This window comes from Danio rerio, chromosome 16 (genome assembly GCF_052040795.2).
Source record: "Danio rerio strain M-AB ecotype USA chromosome 16, GRCz13ab, whole genome shotgun sequence".
In the NCBI taxonomy this organism is placed as follows: Eukaryota; Metazoa; Chordata; class Actinopteri; order Cypriniformes; family Danionidae; genus Danio; species Danio rerio.
This window is the reverse complement of record NC_141036.1, coordinates 25,054,495-25,069,507: the sequence shown is the minus strand read 5'-3', so window position 1 is coordinate 25,069,507 and position 15,013 is coordinate 25,054,495. Positions and strand designations below refer to the sequence as shown.

General features: G+C 36.3%; 1 protein-coding gene and 1 long non-coding RNA gene across 14 annotated transcripts in view; one reads left to right on the top strand and one right to left on the bottom strand.

Annotated features, from left to right (window-relative positions):
- Positions 1–15,013, bottom strand: part of LOC101883647 (uncharacterized) — a 713,507-nt gene that overhangs the window by 32,220 nt on the left and 666,274 nt on the right. The gene's annotated exons all lie outside the window — the stretch shown is intronic.
- The window catches only part of cgna (cingulin a), a 78,972-nt gene that overhangs the window by 51,422 nt on the left and 12,537 nt on the right, over positions 1–15,013 (top strand). For all 12 annotated transcript variants that reach the window (XR_015511316.1, XR_015511315.1, XR_015511314.1 and 9 more), the window contains 13 exons: positions 1,416–1,628; positions 1,798–1,946; positions 4,577–4,697; positions 4,787–4,999; positions 5,078–5,299; positions 6,673–6,921; positions 7,022–7,192; positions 8,717–8,878; positions 9,089–9,178; positions 11,230–11,313; positions 11,493–11,611; positions 13,579–13,687; positions 14,332–14,495. Coding sequence is in view for 2 of the 12 variants with exons in the window: in XM_087286912.1 (XP_087143038.1) it covers positions 1,416–1,628; positions 1,798–1,946; positions 4,577–4,697; positions 4,787–4,999; positions 5,078–5,299; positions 6,673–6,921; positions 7,022–7,192; positions 8,717–8,878; positions 9,089–9,178; positions 11,230–11,313; positions 11,493–11,611; positions 13,579–13,687; positions 14,332–14,495 (2,066 nt within the window). In the remaining 10 variants the exon portion in view is untranslated. The remainder of the gene's footprint in view (positions 1–1,415; positions 1,629–1,797; positions 1,947–4,576; positions 4,698–4,786; positions 5,000–5,077; positions 5,300–6,672; positions 6,922–7,021; positions 7,193–8,716; positions 8,879–9,088; positions 9,179–11,229; positions 11,314–11,492; positions 11,612–13,578; positions 13,688–14,331; positions 14,496–15,013) is intronic.

Sequence of the window (15,013 nt, the reverse complement as noted above, 5' to 3'; positions counted from 1 at the left end):
TTTTTGTTTGTTTTTTAATATTATTGTCTGACGTTAAAATAGGATCTAAATCCTACCCATTTTGAGGCCCACTGCAACGTAACATAGGACTGAGTTTTACCCGCCTTCCAAATGAATTGACAGCTGCGTGTTAACATGTCTCCATAGTAAGGCATACAAGTATATCAACAAGACAGGACGTGCGCAAACTCTGAATAAAGATCTGTTTAGCTCTCTGATCAGCTGCACCTCAAGAATGAGTTTTATAAGTTTAAAACATTTTTAAACAGTGCATGTTTGTAATATAGACAGTAAAAGCACTGTAATTCATCATCAAAGCAGCATAGTGTCCGTACAATTATAAAAGAAAATGCTTCAATGCCAGTTGGTGGACATTAAATCAGGTATTTTTATTGTATTAACATACAGATATTCTTACAGTAGTGTATATTAACATGTGTCCTGTCACATTTGCCAAGCAAAAACAGTGTGAAGTTATACATATGTATATGTGTGTGTGTATGTGCATGAAAATTTTGTAACAACATTGTGTTTGACTCATTGTTGTAGAAAGGCTTGAATTAACTCCTCAACAAATACATCAAATAACCATTGGGAAAGTTCTTACTGTAGTAAAGGAGATGTGCTTCATTCTTGTCTGTCACTGTGCTGTTTATCTACGTGAGAGGCAGCTGGTGAAGGCTGTACCCTTCAGAGCAATACAGAGAGATGTCTATGGCTCAGAAACACACATGGGAACAGTGGGCGGGGAGAACCAGCTCATTTGCGTTAAAGGCACAGGCAACAAAAACAGCTACAATGTTCTAACCCAGGAGTGTCCAAACTCTGTCCCAGAGGGCCGGTGTCCTGCATAGTTTAGCTCCAACTTCCTCCAACAAACCTGCCTGGAAGTTTCAAGTATACCCAGAAAGAGCTTGATTAGCTTGTTCAGGTGTGTTTAATTGGGGTTACAACTAAAATATGCAGGACACCGGCCCTCCAACTGACACCGACTGACACCCCTGTTCTAACAGATCAAATTTCCCATATTCAGAAAAGTATACTATAAAATCTGATGGGTGTTTTGATCTAAAACTTTATAGACACATTCTGGAGACACAAAAGACTAATCTTAAATCTTGAAAAGGGGGTAAAATATGTGTCCTTTTAAGCTTAATATTAGTATATTGAACAATATCTGGTAAAATATGTTATGGCAAAGATAAAAGAAGTCAGTTATAAGAAATAAGTTACTAAAACTATTATGTTTAAAAAATAAATTTCTTTGTGTTAAACACAAATTGGGGAGGAAAAGGAAGGCTAATATTTCAGGAAGGCTAATAATTCTGACTTTAACTGTACTTCATACAGTTGTCTGCTGACCAAAGCAGGTATTAAAATGTAATTTTAAAATGTTATTATTTGTTTGTGTACAGGAATTGATGGCATTGAGAGCTGAATTGGATGAAGCTGCAGTGCTGAGACAAAAGCAGGAGGACATTCAGAGGCAAAGAGAGAGGGAGCTGACGGCCCTGAAGGGGGCATTAAAAGATGAGGTCTCCACCCATGACAAGGAGATAGAGGCTCTCAGAGAGCAGTACAGCCAAGACATGGAACAACTGCGAACAAGCATGGCTCAGGTGTCACAGGTACACATCCAATAGTTTGGAAAAAAAAAAAAAAACTCAGACAGGCCCTGGACTAACCCCTGGGGAACACCCGTTTTAAAGCTATATAGGCATGGGAGTATTGTACATTTAAACTACTTTGTGAAGGAATCCTGTTGCACATAAGTACATCAGTATCTCTGTGTCTTAGTCTCAGGCAACTATTGAAGCCGAGCGCCACCGTGTAAACTCTACGTTAAGGTCTCTTCAGCAGCAACTGGAGGAGAGCAGAGATGAAGGAAACCACTGGAGAGAGCAGTTCCAGTCCAGCAGAGAAGAGCTGCGTAACACCAAACAAGAGTGAGTCACACTTAGACTACTTAAAGTATAAAGTATACTATTTAATTAGTTTTGCATTTGATTTGGGTTAATGTATGTACATGCCTTCTTTTTTTCCATTGTGCGCATTTTGTCGGTGCAGTGGACAGCTGGTTCAACCCAAAGCAGAGTGAGATACGCTCTGAGTAACTGAGAGAAAATTGTAGAACTACTTGTAGAGATGTGATTGCACCCTGTAGTACTTGTTGTTTGATTTGTAGAGCCCACAACCCTAATTTTAAACTAATACTTTGTTGATTTAATCTGAAATAAATCATAATTTTCTAAGCGTTAATGGGATGGTTCACCCGAACACTTTTGTTCAGAGATAATTTACTGATCCTTAGATCATGCAAAATGTAGAAGGCATTTTTTTGCTAAAAAGAAAAATCTTAGACTTTGGTCCTTAGTGATTAGCTACTGATACAATGACAGTCAGAAGAACATACTGTATGGACTAAATTAGGGATGCCCGATCTCAACACTTATCAGACAACACTTAACAGTATCGGATATCGTTTCGATATTGCATATTTTTGGTGGATTTGGTATCGGCCAGCTGGTACCGAACCAAATTCGATCTTGCATGGGCACTATATTCTGTGTAACTTATAGCCAGCAAAGCCATGAAGGTAGCCTATTACAAAGCACTTGAAAATTGTCATGTAGGCGTACTATTTTCCAAATGTTCTGAAGCTATTCTATGGCTTAATGTGAAGTACAGATGAATATTCAACTGGTTAAATTTAAGTTCAGTTCAGTGTTCCCCTCCTCTGTGCCTGTCAGTCATTCTCCAATAGTTCACAATTTATGACAACATGAAAAACTTTCTCCAAGACTATTTGTTCCTGTTAATCTGAATAATCAGTGGAGAATAGGCATGGGACAATAACCGTTTTCAAGGTATACGGCAGTTTAAAAAAGTAAGGTTTTAAAACAGTCAAAATTTTCTGCTATACCATTCCTAAGGTTTGAGTAAGATTTTTTATTTACTTTTTTTACAGTATCTCCAGCAGAAAAAATCTCCAAAGTTGCCGTTTTAAATTGTAAAAAAATCTGTTTTTGAAACAAATGAAGACAGCAGAAGTCCATAATTATTTAGCCTGACATGTTTACTGCTACAAAATATTTTAAATGTTTCTCAAATTACAATATCTTGTGTACAAAGTACTGTGAAACCTTGATATTTATATTTAAGGTTATCATACCATCAGAATCTTATACCAGCCATGCCTAGTCGACAAATGCATTTAGTTTAGCATGAAATGGCTTCATTTTGACGTGCAACAAGGAGTTGCTATTTCTAAATCATGTTGCGCTGTGTGTGTTAGACCAGCAGTTTGCATTTGCAATACTGGACTAAAGGTCATTATTACCTGCTCTTCCCTCACAAAGTAGGCCTAACTGAAATTTTAAATTAGAAAAGTCTTAAAAATACATTGATTAGATCCTCAACACACTGATTTCTTTCCTTTGTGGCGCTCAGTTTTAAAAGTGTCTGCTGATAGCGGAAGGCTGCACACTGTCTCAGTGATGCATCAGTAGCTTAATTCAAGCATCCGGCTGCAAAGACACGGCGTGCACCGCTCCGTAAAATTATTCTCACAATAAATTTCTATTGTCTTATCCTTCCAACTAAGTTTATTCTTCCGAGGGGAATGCTTTGATTGCTGCGAATAGTTTGTAAAGCCTGGCTCATTGCAGTCAAAGTAGTTTATTAAATTAATTTAAGTGAATCTGATGGGCGCAATATGGATTGCCATTATTATTTAGCCTAATATAGGCTACTCTGAATCTGTGAATATTTCACTGTAATATTATTTAAATCAATATTATATTTAACAGACCAGTATTGGGATTGTATCTGAATCGGTTGATACCCAGAGTTTTGGTATTGAGATTGGATCGGTTCCAAAAAATGGTATCGGTGCATCCCTAAGCTAAATAAAATAAATACCCTCAGCTCTTGATGATGTTACATTGATGTCTCATGAAATAAAATGATGCATCTGTGAAAGAAACTGAACATTATTTACATGTTTTTTTCTGGTCGGCACAAGCTTTTTGTTGCATAATTAAAAATGTGAGGGAGCAAACTCTCACATGAGGGTGTTTTTGTGTGAACTATCCCAATAAATCCTCAATATATTTGAGGGAACTCCTTTTTCAATCTTATACACACTGTAACCAAACAGAACATTGTAATGCCTGCGGTTTGGCATAACTCATATGATCATCTTCAGTTCATCATTACCAATACTCAAACATTGAGAAATAAATCCTAGAATAAAGCTGCTAATCTGCTAATTTAAACACATACTAAGCTAATTTATCAATCTCTTAATGGCCATCCTGTAACAGCAAGATGACATCCTTATTGATGTTGATTGTAATAAAATGTGCATATAATCTTTTATCATATTAAGGTGGATCCTAACCCTAAATCAAGAGTTTAACTACTTGAACAGTACGAGGAAATACAAGGATCACTATAATGAGAAGTTCTAATACATTTTTAAATAGCTGCTATTACAGCAGAATATATAAATGTTGGTTGTCACTTAGTTAAACTGTTTTGTGGTACAATGTAAATACAAACTTATGTTTGTTAGATTACTCCAGTCACGTCTGGAGAAAGAAGAGTTTGAGGAGGAGCTGAATGATCTGCAGGAGAAAGTCAACACAATGAAACAGCAGATGCCAGATCCTAAACAGACACAGGCGGTCAGCCAGGTACATACATAAACACATGTAGGAATATAAATATTCCATTCATAAATGTTCTCTCACTGAGACTCAAGGTGTTCGTCGTGTTTTTATAGGAACTTGAACGATGTCGTGCTGACCTGCAGAAGACCCAGGCAGATATGGATAAATTAAGGGTTGATCTTGACAAGAAGACAATGGAAATCGTGTTATTAAAGAAGAGCAAACAAGAGCTTGAAGCAGAGCAGAAATATGAGATTGACCGATTGAAGGGTCAGTCACGAAGAGATAAGGAAGAGCTCACAAAGGCTCATGAGAGGGCAAAGCAGGTACACTGTTGTTAAAAGTTATGTCATAAAACGCCTGGTTTCTGTGTTCTACTTGATGATTGTACTAAACGCTGACAGCTCGCTGAACCCTCGTTGGTGGAGGCCCTGCGGAAGGAGTTGAGTGACATGCAAGAGGAGGCAGGTCGACTGCGAGGTCAGCTGATCTCCACTGAAGAAATGCTGCAGGCAGAGAAAGACAAACTCAGCTCTGCTCAAATTCAAGTCAACAATCTGAAGCTGGAGCATAAGGAACTGGAGGAAACCAACATGCGTATGAAGGAGAGAATCACACGCCTAGAGGTTAAGATGCAGACCTTTCCCAAACTCATCTCTCCTCTCTCTTTTTTTTTTCTTTTTATTTGCTTCCAGTCGAGCTGAAGTTCTGTCCTATTGCATGCAAAAAAAAAAATTGGTCTAATTTTTACCCAGCTTTTGTGCCTCATTTTACACTGCAAAAATTTGTTGCAAATAATGCAATTTATTTTTTTTTGTTACCTTAGAGCACATGTATCGAACTCAGATCTTTAGGGGCCACAGCTCTGCACAGTTTAGTTCCAATTCTAATTAAACACACCTGATCAGAATAGTTGAGTCTTTCATGCTTGTTTGAAACATACAGGTAAGTGTGTTGGAGCAGGCTTGGAACTAAACAGGCTGTGGCCCTCCAGGAATTGTGTTAGACAGATTTATTGGCCATGAAACTATGTGGATTTAATAAAAAAAAACATGCAGATTGCATTTCACATGATTTCTGATTGATTGATTGTTAATAATAATAATAATTAAGGACAATAATGATTGTAATAATAATAATAATAATAATAATATAAAAAAAAGAAATTTCCAATACTTTTGCCCTGTCATAAATTCTTTCATTTTCTTTTGGGCTTAGTTGCTTTACTAATAATTCCCCACAGTGGAATGAGCCACCAACCTATCCAGCTTATGTTTTAATGCAGCGGATGCCCTTTCAGCTGCAACCCAAAACTGAGAAACACCTATGCACTCTTGCATTCACACACATGCACTACGGCCAATTTAGCTTATTCAGTTCACCTGTACCGCTTGTCTTTGGACTGTGGGGAAAATCGGAGCACCCGGAGGAAACCCAACACGGGAAGAACATGCAAACTCCACACAGAAATGCCAATTGACCCAGCCGGGGCTTGAACCAGCCACCTTCTTGCTTTAGGGTGATCGTGCTACCGACTGCACCACCATGACGCCTGCTTTTGCCATTTATTTAATTAATTTTTTTTAAATATTAATTTGAATTTGATCACAAGAATCATCTCTCCACGAATGCATGTTTTTTTGATTACATCAGATTTGCAATCCACTCTTATTGCAAACTTGTTTGGTGCATATTGCATCTTCAAATACATGTCCTGTAAAAAAAAATATTTATTTTGGGTTATCTACCTTTACTGAAAACTAAGTCACTCTGAGACACTGAAGAAACATGAACTGCTCCAGTTAGAAGATCACACTGCTGCAGTATGTATAAAACTACAAATTTGAATTCTCATGCTTAACAACATTGCATTTTGTGTCGTTGTTAAGACTAATGGAAGTTAGCTGACAACTGCCTAGAAACACGTTTCCTACACTTGCTGTTTTGAATTTTTATCATTTTGTCTAGTGTTCATTGTATGCCCCGTGTCAATCTGTAGTCTCAGCTGCAGGAACGCATGTCTCAGAGTTTTGAGGCTGAGCAGGAGCAGCAGGAGGAGGCCAGGAAACTGAGGCAGCAGCTGGAGGAGGCCAGGCGAGAGAGCTCCAGGCTGAGCCTGGAGAGAGATGAGCTGGCCCGTAATCTGGAAGAGAAGGAGAAGGACAGAGACACTGTCCGTAAGGAGAACACGCAGCTCGATGACCAGAGGAGACAGCAGGAGAGAGCGCTAGACAAACTTAATAAAGAGGTATGTCCTCGTCGACATGCAAGACTAATTTAAATAGTTTTTCATTTTACTGTGTTCTTACCTTTTCTGTTTTTTTCCTTTCCCTCCATTTCTGTGTTAGATGGAGCGCTTGTCTGCTACACATCGTGAGGAAATGCGGCTCCTGCAAGCTCAGCTAGACGAGCAGAGAGACAAGTGGAGGAAAGAGCAGCAGGACTCACAGAAAATCACCAAAGAGAAGCTCAGTGAGCTGGATAAAGCCCAGAGCACCATCCACTCCCTGCAGGAGGAGGTGGGTGACGCACTGGCTTTAACACTAGGGCTGTGCCATATTTACAGTCTGTGGTGATGTCATAATTGTTGTTTTTACAGTGTACAAGTTGAAATTAGTGAGTGTCATTCACTTTGCAAAAACAAACAAACAAAGCTTAAGAGGCTAAAGGCATGCACAGTTTATATCAGTGGTGAAATTCAAAAAATATTCCTGTAAATGTTTTTTGACTTGATAATTATAGAATATGGTATAATTAATTAATAGAGCAAATGTTGTTTTCATAAATGTCTGCCCCGGTACAGTGGCAAGTGGGATATTGATTTTAGACAACAGTTAAACAAAAATTTAACACTGAAAAGGTTACATTTTAGACACATCATTGTCTTTTTTTGAACAAAACAAATTAGTACCAAAGTTTTGTTATGACCTCTAGGGGGAAACTTTTACAAAAAAAGGAGGTTAAAAAGGTAATGAAAAAAGGTAAACGATGTGAAAAAGATCACAGAGATGCCAATAAAAGATACTTAGTTTTCTTTCTAAGAATCTGGGAATAGCAAACAAAATGCATAAATTTTAACTACTAAAAATTTATCATAACATAAAGAAAACAAGTAAACTCTTTTAAACAAAACAGAATACAAACAGATATGAAACAAACTGACATCTAGTCTCATACTTCCCTTAAAGTGTCAAAGTATATACAATATATTTACAGTTTTCAAGGCACATTTTTTTTCAAGGTTTCAAGTTGTAGTTTTAAACAAGCAATGGTCAGATACTGTGAGATATCACAACTAAAGAATGATGCTACTTCTGTCTGATATAAAAGCAAAAAGCAAAAATAAAAACAATAACACGGTCAGCAAAATATTATGTATTATAATCATAGAAGAAATTCTTGATGAAATTGCGATGTCACTTTTTAACTGTTTCACACAACTCTACCTTGCACAAATATTCATCAGGGTTCCCATGCTTCTTGAAATTACTTAAAGTACTTGAAATTCAGACATATGGATTCAAGGCCTGGAAAGTACTTAAACAAACACAGGTCCTTGAAAGTTCTTGAATTAAATGTGAAATTGTTATTTTTTAACATATAGACTCAATACTTAAAGAACAAAAAAAAAACTAAATTCTCAAATTGTTATAAAACAATACATTTAATTCTTGTACAATAAAACTGACAAATAATGCAATAGCAATATTTCAGACACTGTCTTTCAACGAGTATTACCAGTATTAAATTCAACTAATTTTGTTAAACTTCTTTGAACTCTGCTATTTAAAACCAAATGTTTTAATGTAAAAATAAGTGTATGTGAAATGTAAAGTGCAGTAAAGGCTTTTATGGAGATACATATGCAGGAGTTAGAATTACAAAGGTGCTTGATTTAAAATGAATGGTGCTTTAAAAAGTTGTTGAAAGTCCTTGAATCTGCTGTTCATGAAAGCATGGAAACCCTGATTCATTCTTTGATTTAGCCAGTATAATGTAATAAGTCATCCCTTTGTTATCCTGCTATATTAATGATTTTTCAGCTGGGCCGTGTAAAGAAAGAGCTGTTCTCCAGTTATGAGGAAAGAGACAACGCTTTATTAGACAAAGAGATGCTCACCAACCGCCTCAAACATCTGGAGAGTGAGATGGAGACTCAGCGCAACACACAAAACGACCGCTCAAGAGAGATCCGCAGTTTAGAGGTGTGTTTGTATGTGTGTTTGTATGTGCTTGTATGTGTGTTTGTGTGTGTGTTGTGTTTGTGTGTTTGTGTTGTGTTTGTGTGTGTGTTGTGTGTGTATGTGTGTGTTGTGTGTGTGTGTGTGTGTTGTGTGTGTTTCACATTCACATCTGCTGTCTGGGAGATCAGAGTGATTCTCCTGACTATATGTCATGTTTGTCTCCACCTGCAGGACAAAATCAAGCATTTGGAGCTCGAGTTGGATGAGGAGAAGAACAGTGCAGAGATGCTGACAGAAAGAATCACCAGGAGCCGAGATCAGGTACATTATATTTAGTACACTCAACATTTTTGGGACCCAAAACTGAATATTCAGTAATTTATTCATCCTGCACTTGTTACAAGCCTATTTGAGTTTCTTTTATTCTGTTGAACACTAAGGAAGATGCACTGAAGAATGTTGGGGGAAAAACAGCCATTGACCTCTATTGTATTTAGTTTGTTCTTGCTATGGATGCGAATGGCGGCTTTTTTCAACATACTTCAAAATATATTGTTTTGTGTTCAACAGAAGAAATTTTACAACCAGTCAGAATTGAAATTTTTGGATAAACTAGCCCTTTATCAGTATACACTACCAGAGAAAAGTCTTGTCGTCGATCCCAGTTGTAAGAGCAACAGATAATAACTTGACTTCTAGTTGATATTTTGGAACAGTAGTAGAAGGTCAATTTTTTTTTCCTCAATGAATCATCTGTTGAACTCCATCCTAAACATCACAAATACTGCAGAAGACCTATTGAAACCCCCATGGATCCAGGATTCTCACAGAAATCAGTCACATTTGGTGAAAAAAAATCATGGTTTGGGGTTACATTCAGTATGAGGGTGTGTTAGAGATCTGCAGAGTGGATGGCAAATATTTATTCTTTCTCCACTGCACCATGACTTTCCATTCTATACTGTACATTATTTCTGTTAAGTAAAAAGACTTTTGTCTTAGCAAAGTACTGTCCTAATGAAATAATTAAAAAGAATCAAAAGTCGAGGCATAATTATATTTAATTTTGGTAAAATAAGCGTAATCTAGAGGCCTTTGCCTTTCATATAAGCCCCTTCTTATACCGAATGATCATCTAGAAGTCAAGTTATTATTTGTTGTTCCTAAAACTTAGACCAGAGACAAGACTTTTTTTCTGGTAGTGCAAGTCCATAATAAAAAGAAAAACGTAACGACTGCACAAATGTACATTTTCAAGCCTTTTTAATTGAGCTCGCAATCATTGTTTAATAAATTATAATTGTATGCATTTTGTAATCTTGTGGTTATTATTTTAAAAATATGTAAATGCTGTAAGTTAGCAAAGTAACAATGAAGATATGATACTGAACAATAGTGTGAATGTAAACGTAAATGTATGTGAGGCTCGTTTAACCTTTAAATACTGGTGAAAAAAGACATTTTAAATTTATAAACATTTTTAAATTTAACATTTTTTAAGATCTTAGACAGTTACCTTTTAAAATTGTAACTGTTTTATGTTGTATTAAAAATTATGTACACTTTTGCACTATTGCTTTTTGACCTATAATTAAATGCAGATATTGTTATTACCATTGTGTCTCAACAAATCAGAGCTGGAAACATGAAAAGCAAACTCACAAAGATTCTTAACGAGACACATTGAACTAAAGTCTTGCTCGAACTGTCAGTTCAAATGTGAATTTTGCACCTATCCAAATTGAATCTGAAATATTTAGGAAGTTGAAATGCCAAATGACAGAAAATATTTTAAATACTATTCAAACTGTTCAAGACCAGTTTTGGTCTGACCAGTCTGTTCTGATTTTTGCCTAATTTTCACTTTCACTACTGTAAATAATGTAAGCACTTGACAGTGTTTGTGGAAAATGCTCTTCATGTTATTACAAAAACAAGCATGTGTTGTTAGGAGTGGAATATAAAGCTAAAGTACAATAGGTTGGTTTGTGTACACAGTTTGAATGTAGAGGTCATCAGGAACAGCAGCAAGGAGTAAAGCTGTGCTTGTCAGCTTTCTTCAGTATTTGCATAAGATGTAATGCCTCATAAGATGTAATAATCCAGACAAATGGCAATGTTGTCATGACATAATACAACATCTGTATTGCATAACCATTTTTCGTTGCTGTTTTTGCAGTATTCCTAACACCTGCAGCATCATGGCAAGACAAACTAGATATGGACACTTGCAATGTACTGTGGATAGTCAGACATTCAGATTGAAGTCACATACACAAATAATGGAATTTGAACCGACAATCTGAACAGAAGTGATTAGTAAATGATATCACATTGATGCAATGTTAATGTTTTGATATAATCTTCTGTAGATTGAACAGCTGCGTGCAGAACTCATGCAAGAGAGATCCTCCAAACAAGACCTGGAGCTAGACAAAAACGCTCTGGAGAGACAGGTACATTATATAACTTCTGAACAGTTTTATAGATTCATCTCGTACTGTATGCTGCATTTTCCTTGCCTGAGTTTCTGTGCGAACACGTGATAAGAGTTAGGCTCGTGTAACTTCACGGTGCTTTAATTCAAATTGGCCACAGGGTTTCATTTAATCTGCTTTATTTTTTTTTCTTTCAGATAAAGGAGTATAAGACTCGTGTAGCTGAGATGGAAGGCCAGTCACGTTCCTCCACTGGTGTCTCACAGCTGGAGAGCAAAATCCAGGAACTCGAGGAACGACTGCGCACAGAAGAGAGGTTAAAAAAAGACTTTTGAACTGCAGATTTTAAGCCACTAACATGAAGTGGCAGAAACAATTACATTACTCACAAAGTACTGGAGAACGCTTGAGAAAAGCACTTTTCTTTAATTGAAAGCACTCCACATTGCTAGAAAATACACAGACTGCAGTCTTCAAAGTAGATTGTGAATACTTCTACTTGTTTGCGTTTTGTCAGTTGTGATTTTTTTATTAAATTGGCAGAATCTAAATCTTATCAAGTATCAAATATAACTCCTTATAATGTCCTGATGTATCACTGATATATTTGTGAACAAATTAACAAATCATATTGGAGATCATTTAGTTGTATAATATGTCATAACCAAACACTACACGCAAGGGCTGCAAGATAAATCAAAATTAAAGGGCACCTATGATAAAAATTCCCTTTTAGAACCTGTTTGGACAGAAGTAAGTGTAGGTATAGTGTGTCCACAGTCATATTGGGGTGATATACAGACAATAAGTTTCTTTTTTTTTTTAATTTCCGGACATTAAAATAAAATCCAAATCCCTCCCATTTTAAGCCCCTCTACGGTTTGCCCGCCCACCGAATCGATTGACAACCACGTATTAACATGTCTCTGTAGTAATATGTATAATCATATCAACAAAACAAGACGTGCACAAAGCAACTGGGATTAAAAGATTTGTTAGGGTCACTTTGATCATTAATCATCATCAAATGTGATCGAGAATAAGTTTTACAAGTTAAAAACATTTTTAAAACAGTGCATGTTTGCAATGAATTACAGCGATTTTACTATTTTTGTAACAACATCCTCGTGTCAGTACAATTATAAAAGAAGACGCTTCAATCCCTGTTTGTGGACGTAAATCAGGTTTATTTTGTACATCGACATAACAGATATCTATACAGCAGTGGATATTAATGTATATCCTGTCACATTTGCCGTGCAAAAACAGTGCAAATTTAAATGCGCGCACTGTGCATGTGTGTCTATGTGTGCTTGAACTTGGCAATGACATTGTGTGTGTGACTCATCAAAAGGCTTGAATTAACTTCACAACAAATACATCAAATAATCATTGGAAAAGTACTGTAGTATTTCTTACAAACGTTACTTGAGATCTGCTTCCTTTATGTCTGTCACTGTGCCATTTATACGACGCAGCCAGAGACTGAGGCACACTCTGACAGGCAAGTGGGAACATTAAAGGCACATGCAACAAGATGCTCAGAGCTGAAAATTACAAACTTCTGAAAGGTATAATGAATAATCTGATGGGTGTTTTGAGCTCAAAACATTACAGGCACATTCTGGAGACACAAATGTCTTATCTTAAATCTTAAAAAAAGGGGGAAAATAGGTGCCCTTTAAATTAAAATCGCAATTTAGCAAAAGTTGTGATTGTCATGCACATCTTGTTAAGAAGGAAAGCTCTGTGGTCAGTTGTGAATCTCTATGTATACCAAATATGTTATGAAATGTAGTATTCTCATGTATTTTCAGATTAGCAGCAACATAGAGGCATAAAGTGTCGACACAAACAGCTGATTAATCACAGGATAATTATCTTTGATTTCAGAATAGTGCAGATTAAATCATTTGCTAATTTTGCATAGTTTGTCAGTGAAGGCTGTGTGTAGTAAACACTACTCCATCTGGCATTAATCTGAGATTAACAGCTGATTACAGAACTGGCTTAACTAACTAAATGTTCATGAAAATCAACTTTCTCGTTTGTGCAGGCCTACAACATGCATATCCAATGGTCAATTAAAGCATAGTGATTGATAGGTGCGGTGGAAAGAAGTGTTGACGTGAACTTAAATGTAACCACTTCATCTGTCAATCATTAAACTTTCAAATGGCTTTAATATAGTGCTGGCACATTCAGTGCTTTGGACCCTAAATATTCACACATTAACTTCAAGACATTCTGAAGTTCAAACACATATTTACTTGTTTTTTTCAGAGAGAAGAACTCTGTGGTTTCCTCTCAGCGCCGGATAGAGAGGAAGCTAAAGGAACTGAACATCACTCTGGATGAGGAGAGACAGCAGCACACAGAGCAGAGAGACCAGGTGAATAATACATACAGAATGTGAACACATAATGAGCAGTGTGTGAAGCTCTGTGTGTTTGAGGGTTTTTAATCAGGGATTCCACTCTAAGCCGAACATAAAATTCTATGACTTTTACGTGACTTGAAATCTTTATGTCCATGACCTGTAATGAATAGAAAAACAGGCAATTATTGTGTTGAGTAGTTTCTCCAGAATTTAGTGATTTTTTTATTTTTTAAAAATTTAATTGCTTTTATAGCCAGCAATTGCTGTATTTAACACAAAAATCTAAATATAAAAAATCATATTAAAATCATAGATCTTGCATTATTTGTATTTATGCAGATTTTGGCCAGCAAGTCACTGCTCAAATTCCCGCCATACCATCTCCATAGTTTTATATTAAAAAACATTAAATTTGGGTATACATTGCTCATCTACACAGAAAAGCTACCTTTTGATAAGTGGGAGGTAACATTAAAAAAAAAAATCTCTGATATTTCATGACTTAGAAAACAAAAACATAATAATTTATAATAAATAAAAATACATTTTTTTAAATTTGGCTTTAAATGTGTGGAATAGAGTTTTTAAAATTCTATGATATTCCTGAAATTCCATGACCCGTGGGAAGCTTGTTTAATGCATCTGTGTTCCTCCAGCTGACTCTGCGTGTTAAGGCTCTGAAACGGCAGGTGGATGAAGGAGAGGCAGAGGCAGAGCGTCTAGAGGGCTTGAGGAGGAAGGCCATCAGAGAGATGGAGGAGCAGCAGGAGCAGAAGGAGGCGCTGCAGTCCAGAGTCACAGCGCTAGAGAATGAACTCAAGTGAGTGTGTGGGACTAAGAGAGAAGATAAGAGTAATATATGGAAGTCAAATATAATAGTTCATGTTTAAAAAAAACTATCTTTAAATAACTTTTATAGAGTAATGTTCTGTAAGGCCTGCAGAGAGCAGTGTGTGTCTCTTAAAGTAATTCTATCTATCTTAAGGCAATGGTTTCTATTTTTTAAATTTGTGATCCAACGATTAAATATTGATTATATGTTTTTTTTTTAAATTGTAGTTTTTGATATTATTGATATTATTAATGATATTTTGATGTTGATATTATTATTCCTAATTTTATTAGAAATACAGTAAACTTGATCTGGTTTTGCCATAAAATAGCCAGAGAAGCTGATATTGCAATAAACATACAAATTTGCGGTCACTCGATGAGATATTTGCTAAAAAATTAAGCCCCAGAGGTCAGTATTTAGCTGGGAGTTCAGGATTGGGGTTGTCGTGACATAACACCTCCATTTCCTCCTTTGGGTTGCATCTTTAACTGAGACATTCTCTT